General features: G+C 29.9%; 1 protein-coding gene across 1 annotated transcript; it reads right to left on the minus strand.

The window, feature by feature from the left end:
* Positions 1 to 322: 322 nt before the first annotated feature.
* Positions 323 to 7,582, minus strand: LOC143054863 (putative G-protein coupled receptor 139). The gene is made up of 2 exons (XM_076227940.1): positions 7,357 to 7,582; positions 323 to 1,872 (listed from the first exon to the last, which is right to left on the minus strand). The coding sequence occupies exons 1-2, from the start codon at positions 7,414 to 7,416 to the stop codon at positions 775 to 777; spliced, it is 1,158 nt and encodes a 385-aa protein (XP_076084055.1). The 5' UTR covers positions 7,417 to 7,582; the 3' UTR covers positions 323 to 774.
* Positions 7,583 to 13,924: the final 6,342 nt, after the last annotated feature.

Genomic DNA, 13,924 nt, shown 5'->3' on the forward strand with positions numbered 1-13,924 from the left:
TTATTATTACAAACACGATTTCAAAAAAAAAAAACAAAAAAAAAAAACAAAACAAAACAAACGAAAAAGAACGAACGAACTACTAAATTCAACTAAATTCAAATGTATTTGAAGTTTTGGTAGAAAGAGGTCAAATTTGTATATTGGCTTATCATTTTGATTAGTTTAGACAACTATATTCTTATAGTATTATATTTATATAAATTGATAACGTATAATTTTGTTTTTTAACAAGCTTTATCCAAAACTATTATCAGTGACAGATGTCTGCAGTACTAATTTAAAAAAAAAAAAAAAAACTGGAAGAGTAAATATGTTCAAAACATTGGGTATAGTAAAACATAACTAGATGGGCAATAACGTTCGTGGCTATTTCTTTTTTGATTGCTATTAAATATTTGTCACATTCTTCATTAACTAAAACACGGATTTTTTTTCGTTCAAACATTAGTAATAACACGAGTTTAACAATTATGTATTTGCAAATAACCCATATCCTTGTTGGTTCAATCATAATATTCTTTTGGCAGAGAATTTACAAAATTTGTAATCAATAATTGTCAACAGTTAAAAATGTATTGTTTTAATCTTAGTCATTGATACAGCTATTTTCAACTTTGAACTGTATCTTTCCGTTTTGTCCAATAGCAATATGCTTTTGACAGAAAATGTTCAAAATTTGTAATAAATAATTGTAAAGAGTTTTTGTTTGAATTTTATTCATTGATGCACCTGTATTGAACTTGAAACTGTATTTTCTATATTTTCCATATTTCAAGCAACCCATGACTGTGGAGTGGTTCCCCGAGAATTAGGGAGGGGGCATTTGTGAAAACTTTGATAAACTTTACTTCTGTAAGTAAATAACATTTTTAGTTCTTCCCGGAAGTAAGCACCTGTTATACTATACAGAAAAAAGTTAATGCAATAGTTCATGAAAAATATTGTCTTTGTAAAAATCAATAAGTTTTGATTGGTTGGTACGAATACACTATCCTCCATTCGCATCGAACTCATTTGCAGTGAATGTTTAAACCATATAATGGCATATGGTGTATTAAATGCTATGAAGCAAAACGAAATAGTTATCAAGATTATTGTAAATTCCAATCGTATTATGCTTTCCTCTGTTATAATCTTCACCTGTCTGTGTCTTTTGTTCCTAATAATCAACTTCCGAATGATGAGTGTATTTAGTATTGTTATAACCAGGAATGGCAGAAAGGTAATACACACTACGAAAATACAGTCATAAATAAACGACAGGTTTGTGTGTTCTGGTCGTCTTGTACACGATGGAACATTATTTGGCCCTACATAAAGCACTTCGCTAAGCCATGGTCGGAATGAAGCTAACACACAAGAAACAATAACTGCTAAGAAAACAATTCTTTTAGATGAACGTAGATTACAAACGTCTTTCCGTTTTAACGGGTGACAAACTCCGATATATCTTTCTAATGTGAAACATGCTACAAGCCAAGCCGAAAGAAAACGGAAAGAATACGACATGAATAGAATGATCTGACACACTCCATTACTTTCCAAAAAGGGAGCTGTTACCTGTCCGGAACCGATTGGTATTCCTTTTCTAATCCACTCAACAAGGACATAGAATATCAATGACATGAGATCAGCTGTTGATAGTGCTGCAAGATATACACTTGCAGATAACTTCCTCATGTTTTTAGTAAGAAACACTAATAAAGAAAGTGTATTCCCGGTTATTCCTACAGCAAATATCACTGGGGTGACATATGTGAATACATCTGACCCAATTGACCTCTGTCCGGAGCTAAGATTGGGGTTCCACTGGTCATCACATGTTAGATTTGATCCATTTCCACATGACAGATATCCAGATTGGTTCATCTGAAATATATGACACATAGTTATATGTTATAACAATTTATGATTATATTGATGAAAGATATGTCTAAAAAGATATCGAAAAAAGAAAAAAACGAGCAAGATGTATAGAGAAGAGATGAACAATACACAATAAAGAATTAGGACCACTCATGTTTTCCTCATTTAGAACACATAAACATATCATAGATACCAGTATTGACATTTTTTATTTGCACCAGACGCATGATTTGTCTTCGAAATATTCACCAGTGACGCACCAATAATAAAAAAGTAAAAAAGGTAAACTAAAGTACTAAGTTGAAGAGCACTGAGGACCAAAAATCAAAAAACGTTTTACCAAATACAGCTAAGGCATAGACAATCAGAAAACATATCAAAGTAAAATGCAAATGTATTCCAAAACAGAACCGTTAATTTATGTACCTCATACAGAACACATGAAGATATTTAGCCGTGTATTTTATAGGTTAATGCGATAGACGTTTCTATAAATGATTTCAATATGAAGGATTAATCGATTGATAGTAATAAATGATTCATGCATAGCATGAGGAATCTAACCTGTCCAGAAGCTAATTCACTCCGTTTGGCGTTAATTTAATTCAAATATTTTTTTTTCTCTTAGCTTGTATTTTCAAACTATACTGGTACTGCTTGAATGGAAATTTTTTGTCTCTTGTTCATTTTTATATCAATAAGAAGTTTTATATAATTGACTGTTAATTGAAATATGCAACATCATAAAATCACAAATTTCAAATTAATAAAAAAATAACGCAATAAGTGTAAATGATCTGTCCACATGATAATTCATATTGCAATAAATAAATATATGTTCAGATGTTAATTATAAGCAGCTTGAGATCTTGTAGATACAAAAACTGATGTTCCGCCGATTTAATTCAGATAATAGAATTACACAGACGACTGGTATCAAGATATTTTTTTATCAGTAATATCAATTTCCTTATAACGTTTTAATACTGATACGTTAAAATAAAAATGACGTGAACGTATTCAGCTATTGGTCCCCTCACGATTTTCAATAAAAAGCGTTAAACAATTAAAACGTAAAGTACGAATTTTTAGAATTATGATAGAGAATGAAGAAAAGATAAAAATCAAATGTGATAGACCAATAACGATAAACAATTCAACCCCTGGATTTTTAACTTGGTAAATTTAATTTATTGAACGACTGCTTTGAAATCTTTAGCCTGAGTATCTGTTTGTTAACATGCCTAATGACATAATCCATGTTATGTTATTGTTCAGTATTGTCAACTTGATGTTTAACGATTTTTTTAAACGTGAACAAAAGAACTAAGCACATAAAGCTGGTGCATCTTTCGTCAGATAATAATAGTAATCATATAAGTATGGAAACAAATCTACACAGCGCGACGATGATATAAAGAAGTAGAAAGAATAAAAAGCACATGGGTTCTTGATGATAATATGCAATAATAAAATGAAATAATAGTTCCATCATTTAAATCTATTATTTAGTTTTACAGGTCTAGATTTCTCATGCTGTGGTCGATTATAAAACCACACGCATTGGTAATTGAATTAAAGTTTATGTCTAAATTGCTAACCTAGCGTAAACGCATGAAAGAAAGGCGTTTGCTATTTTAAAGATAGATTCATCAATATAAAAGGGCATTTTACTTTAATACAATGTGCAGTCAAAATCTATGTAAAGTGACCTTTTGTATATTTAGAACAATATAGGAGTCATGTCGTTTTGATTCGAAAATAAACGTGCATATTATGTAATACAAGGAAGATGTTGGTTAACATAATACTAACAACGGATACCAACACTGTTCTACAATTAAGTGTAGAAATGATATACAATGTTCTTGTTTTGATAATGATTACAACATATATGGTATCCCAAAATATTCTATTTTCAATCTGGGTATTATTGAAAGCATTATACATTTCTAAAATTACCATATTGGTAATGGTATAGCCATAAGCAAAACAAAAACTCGACCTGATTCACGTTTTTGTAAATGTCATTAACTGTATTATCATTCCCTTTGATTAAAAAAAAAAACGAAATATTTTTTTTAGTATTTTTTTTTTCATAAGTATTCTATTTTCAATATTATTCTTAACTGTTTATCAATATTGTATGTTGTGATCACATAAAAAGAAACATTGCCAAAGTATTGTATCTGATCGATTCGCACACTGATTGATTAAAAATTGTAATTGTCATACATCGCATGTGTTTTAAATTAAAAACTTAAGTAATAATTAATTTCAACTCATATGTTGCAATTAAACTGGCTGTGCGTACTAATTAAATGCAACAGTATTACCTGATTCAGTAGAGATCAGTGTCAAAATGTGCTTTTGGTTCGAAATAAAGTCTCAATCATGGATAAAGGTAGAGCGAATGCCAGTTTTATTATATTAAATGGATGAAATGGAAAAGATAATTGTAATTTTATTCTTAAATACAACCATAAACTGCCACTTATTTGAAAAACATGCGCAGTGGATTCAAATCAGGAAACGTAATAATTATCAAACCGACAAAAATCTGTTGATATTCTTTTTTTATACCCCTCTTACATATTTTATTCAAATTTTAAGAATAAAATATGTATGTTTAAAAAAACATAAAAATTGTCAAGCCGACGTCATACTATTGCACTTATCTAAAATAAAACTACGGAAAGGTTGATTTCATAATAAAGATGATGTATGACAACGTATACATATACGTCTTTAACTGTTTAACTACGCAATTATCGTAGTTGTGGTGCAAAATCAACAACCACGATATAAAAGTTTTATAACTTGCATAGGCACTTAGTTACTCATCCAATATTTGCTGCAGCGTTTACATCGATAATCGCTCTGAAATATACTACATCATATTCAGAAATCAAACTAAACTGAACATGTTTCCTATAAAGACAATTAAACATAAGTTCACCCAAACCGTAGGAAGATTGGGGGTATATACTGAAAAGCAAGCTCCAAGTAAGTAACCTATTGATATCGTAATTAAAACTGAAAGTCCTTTTATACAGATGATGATTTTCATAATCCAGTGGTTCAGCAAGATGTTCCATGTTCACATAATGTTTGTTTTATACTTTAATGGTGATCTTTGTGTTGTAAAATATCACTGATTTTGTATCGTACGTTTAGTTTTCCATCTAATTGAACCACACTGTGTACTGAATTTAACGAGTACATTCTTAATGATATATACAACAATGAAATAAACGGTACAGGGCAATGTAGGTTTTATATACAATGATTTCGGATACACTCTTCTAAGATTATAATTGCCAATTTGGTCTACTTTTACAGAGTTTTATTTTCTTATCAAAACTTTTGATAAAAGGCGAAAAGCATTTTTTTTGTTATTCATGTTATTTGAAAAAAAATCTTCAAAAAATGAACAAATCATTAAAAGAACTTTTGATTAAAAACTTTAACATGGTCGGCTAAAAATGTTGAATATCGTTGTTGATATTTGCATACTTAATTCTTATTTTCGAAATAAGCTTTCCCATTTTTTCAGATAAATAAACAAGATTAACAAGTACGACAATTTGAAGGGAAAAAAAAAGATATATTTGAATATCTTGTACTTTACCATTGACATTTAAATAACATAACATGAACTTCGTGAACACTATTTCTGTCTTTACTATACCTAAAGGAACTATGATAAATACGTCAACATTGCAATATAACACAAAGAGCACGCACATCGTGTTTAAATGGGTTGCTTTCAGCGCATGACTGAACAGTTGTGGTTAGATTAGTATCTTAAATATAACAGTATAATTGCACACATACATTTTCAATTTTTGAATGAGAAATATACCTGCAAAAACTGCCCATAATCGTTTGCAGATTTGCGTATATCACATTTATATCAAAATATATCAAAATGATTACATCAAAAATTCTGACTCTTTTTTTCATAATATAACAAAGAAGATGTGATATGCTTGCCAATGAGACAACTCTCAACAAGAGACCAAATGACACAAACATTTAACCACTATAGTGCAACGTAAGTCTTTATTAAACAAGACCAGTTCGTACTCGCCCGGCAAGTTAAAATAAAACCTCTTAGTATTGTTCAATCGCATTCCAAAAGAGATAACGCACATAGAAACATGATTATACGCATGACAGGGCCTCTGACTGGTAGCTTTGCGAAGTTATCTAACTTAAAAATGTACACTCTTTCTTAACCAGACATGCAATTTGTATTGGTAAAAATTACGAAGGTCAAATGAAAGTTAAAAAAGTCGAAAGTCCACAAAACATACTAAAACCACACGTTTGACTATATCAATTAAGGCAATGTACCAATTGCAGAAGAAAACTAAAGGATGAACTCGTTTCATAGCTAGGAAAACATTGATTAAATATAATGTCTAATCTAACATGAATCAGTTGGTTTATCTGCTTTCTTTAAACATAAACAATGTTTACTTATCTTCATATTTGTAATTCGTTAACCGTTTTTTACATTCATTTGACCTTCTATTTTTCTTTTGAGTCGTGTTTACATTATCATTTCGGGACCTTTTTGTAATGAATATACGGTATAAAATTAACTCATAGTTGAAGACTTTACGATGCAAATAATTACTAATACGTTTTGTACTTGGTATCTTGTAGAGAATTGTCTCAATAACAACTATACCACATAGTATGTCTTTACCGCTATGTCAATATCTTCAAGTACGCATTGTGGCAGTAAAATTATGTTCCTCTGTGATGATTCATCAACGTCTTTTCACTTTAAAGTAACATTGAAATATATATGCATGACGCATTTTGCCTTTTTTTACAGCTTTTATCCCAGATACGGCAATACAGAATCAATCGACCAAAATCAGCATTCGAACATTGATAACATGTTAAATTAGTCTTGTTTTTTTTATTTTAGTTTTTTATGTACAATTTGGAGTTTAGTATGGCGTTCACTATCACTGAACTAGTATACATATTTGTTTAGCTGAAGAACGCCTCCGGATGTGGGAATGTCGCACTGCATTTTAGACCTGTTGTTGACTTTCTGCTGCTGTATGCTCTATGGCCGGGTTATTGTCTCTTTGACACATTCCCTATTTCCATTCTCAATTGTATTGCATTCTCAATTTTAAAAGCAAAACTCGATGTGTCAAATCAAAACAGAAATACACAGATGAATGTAATTAAAATAATCATATTTTGTGTGTTTTTCTAGTATTGATAATATCTTCTTTAATTTGATAATATAATTTTGCTCTCAGAATGACATCAATTTATTTTGTAATTTCTATAAATTATACAATAACAATTATTTTGAAAAATATACTGTCACATGTGTTTTCTAATGAAAAACCCATTAGACAATTTTGATTCTTTTGAAAACACATAATTATACATTTGTTCTATTAACAAACTATCACATATAAGATAGTATATATTATCTAAACAACTCCTTACCTTTATATCTTTTATGAAGTCATTTAGAAAATCACGAATATAAGTTTCGCCGACATCCATCTTTTGTTTCGAATTATTATTCAAGAGTTACGAATAGTTGTAGCACAATTGACTTATTTATTCACTGGTATTAGTAAAAAAGACGAATTTATCATTTTCTAATATATTGCTCAGTTCAATAACAGGACTGTTGGTATAAAATATTCCATATATTTACACATGTATGTCCATCGAAGGATATAGCACAGAATTTTCATAGTTCAATTAGTTTCCATATTTTTTTTTTACCACAAATACGAATATTTATTTACCATGTAATACAATTTGAGAAAACAACATCAGATAAATGTTGTAAATTATTTAAAATGTAAATCCAAATGCTCTGTTACTTTGGTAGAAGACTATTATTTCAATTAATTATTAGCCAATACTGTTAAACATATATAGTACTCAGATCAATGATCGACAAGACGCTTCACATCTCTTATAAAGAAAAGAATCAATCAATATAGCTATATATTATCTGCCTCCGCATAAATCGACCTCTGTTTAATTAAATGATGCATACAAATCATTTACTTCAAAGTTGCATTGCGTACAACTCACAATGTCTTGGTATATCAAAAGGTTCCATATTACATTTATTAAATGTATGATAATGATCTATAATCATCTTTGTTCTTTACAAAGAGCAAATACGTTACGTGATAATTTTGTGTTTGTATTTTTTTCATTTAATTTTCCCGCTTTTTATTTAGATTGCTCAATCATTTTTTTTAGGGAAAACATAAATTTCTAAAACATGTGAAAGGCTTGATATTTCGTTGACCAATTTTTGATATTTAGATATGATTTTGCACATTTGATAAGCTCTTCTTTTTAATAAAAGTATATTAAAAAATCTTGTTAATTAACATTATATTTCCTAATTGGCTTTTCGTTTGATCTAAGTATGTTCAAATTAAATAGGCGGAAATACCATACTGTCGTGTTTCTAGTAAAGTTTTATATAGAAATGTCGTAAAAACATTGCTTTACAATCTATATCTTGGCTATTGATGTTATCAGTAAAGTAAAACTGCACATGGATTAGTTTTAACATTATTATATGGATAACACAGACTACATAAGATGTCCTAAATAATCACGACCTCCAATAACTTCAACCTCGATATACACATGACATATATTTGTGATTAAACCACAATCAAGCAAGAACACAAAGTTTACAAAGAACTTCCTTAACTTTAACCACCTGCTAATATAAAAAAGAAGATGTGGTATAATTGCCAATAAGACAACCGTCCACAAGATACCAAAATGACACAGAAATTAACAACTATATGTCACCGTACGGCCTTCCACAATGAGCAAAGCCCATACCGCATAGTCAGCTTTAAAAGGTCCCGAAATGACAATGTAAAACAATTCAAATGAGAAATCTAACGGCCTTAATTATATATATATATATATATATATATATATAACACAAAGAAAAGAAAGAAAAAAAGAACGAAAAACAAATATATAAGTTAAACACACTAACAAACAACAACCACTTTAATACAGGCTCCTTACTTGGGACATACACATACACGCATACATAATGTAGCGGGGTTAAACATGTTAGCGGGATCCCAACCCTCCCCCTAACATGAGACAGTGGTATACCAGTTAAACATAAAAACGAACTATAAAAATCAGTTGAAAAAGGCTTAACTCATCAGATGAACAAAAATACAAGTGGACGTGGCCGGGTACTTGTACATCCCGATAACAAAAAGACACTAGAAACAGATCTGAGAGGACTCGCCGTGATCTGACAGCTAGTTCAAAGCCTCTAACAACTAATAAAAATTCATGCATCCAAGACTAAATTATCAATTCGTACACATCAAACATCCAATTGATTTAGTGTAAAGACGTCATAAACAATTAGCGGAAAACATGACCTTGTGCAATGCAAAGTTAATTTGTATAGGCGACTTTATGTATTTCTTTGGTTCTTATAACGTGACTCTGTACTTTAAAAGATCCCGTCAGTATGATATTGTTCTAGTTTATGTCATTATGATATATTTCTATTATGAATTACCAAATACGTTGAACCACAAACGTCAAAATCATTCAATTGCGTAGTAGAATTTATTATTTGTGGATTTATATAAATTCTATATATAACTTTTGGACTATTTTCAATCTCGGTCTATTTCTGAAATGTATTCTTACATGCTTTTGATTTTTTAACCCTATATGCTAACATTGCCTATGTAAATTTTAAAATTGTTTGTATGCACATTGAACGACAAATTTATGTGACGTAAAAAATTTTCTGACGTCAGACACTCAAATCAATGAATGTGTTTGTAGATAGATGTATTTGTTTTCTGTTGAATTGTTCCTTTTAAAATTAGTATACGATGATGACTGATAGTGGAATTAACTATTTGTGGATTCTTATAAATTCTATATATAACTTTTGGACTATTTTCAATCTCGGTCTATTTCTGAAATTTGTTCTTACATGCTTTTGATTTTTTAACCCTATATGCTAACATTGACTATGTAAATTTTAAAATTGTTTGCATACACATTGAACGACAAATTCATATGACGTATACAATTTTCTGACGTCACACACCGAATCAATGGATGTGTTTGTAGATAGATGTTTTTTGTGTTCTGTTAAATTGTCCCTTTTAAAATTGTTATACGATGATGACTGATGTACCCATATTTTGACTATTTATTTACTGTGTCTGTTTTGTTAACGCACCAATGTAAATATAACGGAATTTGACCAGACTGTCATCAAAGTGAGAGGATTAGCCCTATAAAACCATTTTCTACATTTGAAAATGCCTGTACCAAGTAAGGAATATGACAGTTCTTGTCCATTCGTTTTTTATGCGTTTTGTTATTTGAAATTGCCATGTGATTATGGACTTTCCAAATTTATTTTCCTCTAAGTTCAGTACTTTTGTGATTTTACTTTTTACAGGTATCGACAGATTGTAGATTCATGAATGTTTATATGTATATAATATACTAGTTATATTTAGTTTGCTTTTAATTTACTGATAACAAAATCAATATTCAATGATCGTATTACAGTGTTAAATTGATAACCCTTTAGAATAATTTTCTTTAAAAGAGCGATAAGTTTACAAGGATGATTTCTAAATTTCCGGGCACGATTAACTACATTTCCGTAAAAATGAGGATGTGCTATCCCGTTTGAAATAAGTTTTCTACAGGTACAACCAAACTTCAAAACCAAATCTTTATATCTATGGACAAATTTAGTAAAGGTTTTCAGTAAGTTATGGTAGCGATATCCCTTGGTTAAACATTTACCAGTAATACATCAATCAATTTCAACTGAGCTCGTCCATGGTTGTTTCTGTGTTGATTAATATTTGATCTAGTATGTGGTGTTTTCGTACTATTTCGATTCTTTTTATGTTGTCTTTTTAATTTAGATTCAACTTTGAAATACTGGTATGTTTTTTTACGGTCTTTTTTTGTCTGCATTTCTTTAGAATCTCACAAACAAAATTCAAATCGATATTGGATAAAAAAAAAAAAATGATTCTATTTTTTAAAATGCCATCATTCTATATGATATGTATCGTATTTATATAGGGCATGCAGAAAAGTTCACATGACTCAATGCAAATTGTTTTAAAAGACAATTAGAACTGTATTTTTATGTCCCTCCCCATGACCATATTGATCACTGAAACAAAGCAGTGAGCGGAAACAAGCACACAGTACAATACAACTTAATTATTAAAGACGCGTGTAGATAAATTATTGTTTCCCATACAGAAACAATATTTAGCACGCTATTAACGAATTATTTATTAAATGTTCAATAAGCTTTCAGTGCATGATATGTGTTTATGAGAACTACGTGTCTTTGTATAGATTTAACACTCATGCTTGAATGTTGCTTGCTTAACGTCAACTAACATGCCATTTGAATAAAGGTATTATTTGGTGAATTTAAAAACTAGACATGCACATTATTTTTATCTTAACTAAACTATGGTGAACGCTCGAAGTAGGTCCATATTTACGGTACCATGAACAAATCTGTATAAATACAGTAGGTAGTCGATCAATCATACCACTCTTTTATATATACCATGAGATGCTTTCCCTGTTAAACAATCTATATCATTCTGTTCAGCATTCGTGAGATTTTCCTCTTGGCTTGTATTGACATACTATTTTTTTCTCAAATAGAAGCATAAAGGTTTTTAATATTATATCTAAACAGTGTTCATTTGCAATAACAATGTCAAAATACTTGCTCCATCAGAATTTGAACTGTGAAAAGTACAAGGATAGATTTTTAAGTAGAACTATCTCAAAAGACTAAATGATCTTTATCATGATGATACGAGTTAATAGATAGAACTGCTCAAATGTCACAAAAATGGATGAATCATAACCAGCTTATAAATAGGGAATTGATATTCAATAGTATCATTTATATTGGAATTGTATAGACTGGTTTTGTGCACCAGAAATATCTCAATAATTGCTACTGCACATTGTGGTTTCATGTGACATATGTCTGATTTATATGGAAGAGATTAATCTTTTTCAGTATTTTCTTAATTAGGAATTGTCATGCTATCAATTATAATTTTCAATTGCGATACAATAATGCGTAGCATGCTCTGTTGAAATGATAGAGATACAGTGTAATAACTATCCAACTATCCATTAACGACGCAAATGCATTCAATAAAAGGTGGAAACCATTAAAGGACAAATTGTAAAACGTCTCGTTTATTACATTTATCATGTTAATAACAAACAAATTAAAAGAAATATGAGCATGATGACTGACTTGAATAAACGAAAAATCACTTGATAACAGTCACCTCAATTTGATCACTTGAATAAAGTGAATAATAAATTCTAGAAAGTCAGATTGCTGATATATTTGTGAAAATGTCACATGATTAAAACGGTTTTTGATTCAGTATGTTTGACTGTTCCACAAATTTACAGAAAGACATAAAAAATCATTTCATTAGATAATGTGTTTTCCTTGTGCTAAATAGTTAATAACTTTCTAATGATATTTCGTTGTCTGACCATAAATAAAGAGTATATAATATCACTGCCCACGAGTATTCTCAAGGGTAAGAGAATAATTGAAAATAAAATCGTAAATCTTTGATAAAACATCGTTTATCGTGTCATTTAATGCGTGGTGGTGCTGTAGGTTTAATACATTTTACTAATCCATAACAATTATTACAAAGAATGTTTGGGAGATATATTAATACACTGCATTGTCTTTGTCAAAGTTCAATCTTTTTTTACTTATTGCTTACAACAGTTACATTCAATGTCAGAAGAGGACAAATGCATGTCAAATTAAAAATTGTGATACAGTTGTTATCTTGCAACTATGCATCTGTCAAAAAAGGTTGAGTCATCAAACATTTTTCTATCAAATATAACACGGGAAAACAACATGAGAACAATATTGTTATTGAATTGAAAATATTCCATATACTCTGTAAATAGGATCATAGACTATGAATTCAATTAATCAAAGCCAATTATGTTAAAACATATGTAGTGCCCAGATCAATGATCTTCAAGACGTTTAATGACTCTCGACCTCTTTAAACGTATACGTTTTAGACTTGTGATTGTTTGATTGATTATTGATTGCTAACGTCTAGTGGCAAATATTTCATTTCATGCATGTTCAGGACGATAAATGTGTGATTGCGACTTCAGGTAATTTTGGTAAAAAAAATTCAATAATATTGGCATTTTGCTGAACTTCATGTTCTACCGTAACATATCAACACTTGTTTCGATGCAAAACAGATATCTATTAAAAACTCCGTATTCAGTGTAAACATATTTTTCATATAGTATTAAATGAGGTCAACAAGTTGGATACGTTGCATACTAATTGTGCTTTCAATTTTGTCATAAGGGACATTCCTTTTTTAATTTTCCTCATGTGAAATAAACTCATCATAGATATCAGGACTAAATTTAGTATATACGCCAGACGCGCGTTTCGTCTACAAAAGACTCATCAGTGACCCTCGAATCCAAAAAAGTTTAAAAGGCCATATAAAGTACGAAGTTAAAGAGCATTGAGTACAAAAATTCATAAAAGTTTTGCCAAATCCAGCTAAGGGAATCTATGCCTGAAGTAGAAAAGCCTTAGTATTACAAAAGGCTTTTTCATTAAAATAGAAAGGAAACCAGTAATAGATAAAATTTGTGTTAAAGAATCATTGTACTCATAGATATATTTATGGAACATGATCTGATAGCCCTGCCAGAACACCTGTTATCGAACCCTAATTTAAGTTTGGTTCGTGTTGTTCAGTCATTAGGTTATGATATTACGTATTGTATATTTTTGTTTGTCAAGATGTAATATCAACAAAATGTTATACGATTGTCTATAGAAATACTTTCCATTACAAGACAATGTCGACGTAGTAATTCCATATTTCTGAGATTGCTGTATTCTGTAAAGATACGTATTTTACATATAAAATAATGTTTTTCC

This window comes from Mytilus galloprovincialis, chromosome 12 (genome assembly GCF_965363235.1).
Source record: "Mytilus galloprovincialis chromosome 12, xbMytGall1.hap1.1, whole genome shotgun sequence".
NCBI lineage: Eukaryota > Metazoa > Mollusca > Bivalvia > Mytilida > Mytilidae > Mytilus > Mytilus galloprovincialis.

What these genes read in the sequence shown, in the direction of transcription:
- LOC143054863 (XM_076227940.1), bottom strand. Translation starts at nt 7,416, where the DNA reads ATGGATGTCGGCGAAACTTATATTCGTGATTTTCTAAATGACTTCATA. An exon ending in ACTTCATAAAAGATATAAAG is followed by an intron (nt 1,873 to 7,356) that starts GTAAGGAGTTGT and finishes CATATATTTCAG; the next exon opens with ATGAACCAATCTGGATATCT.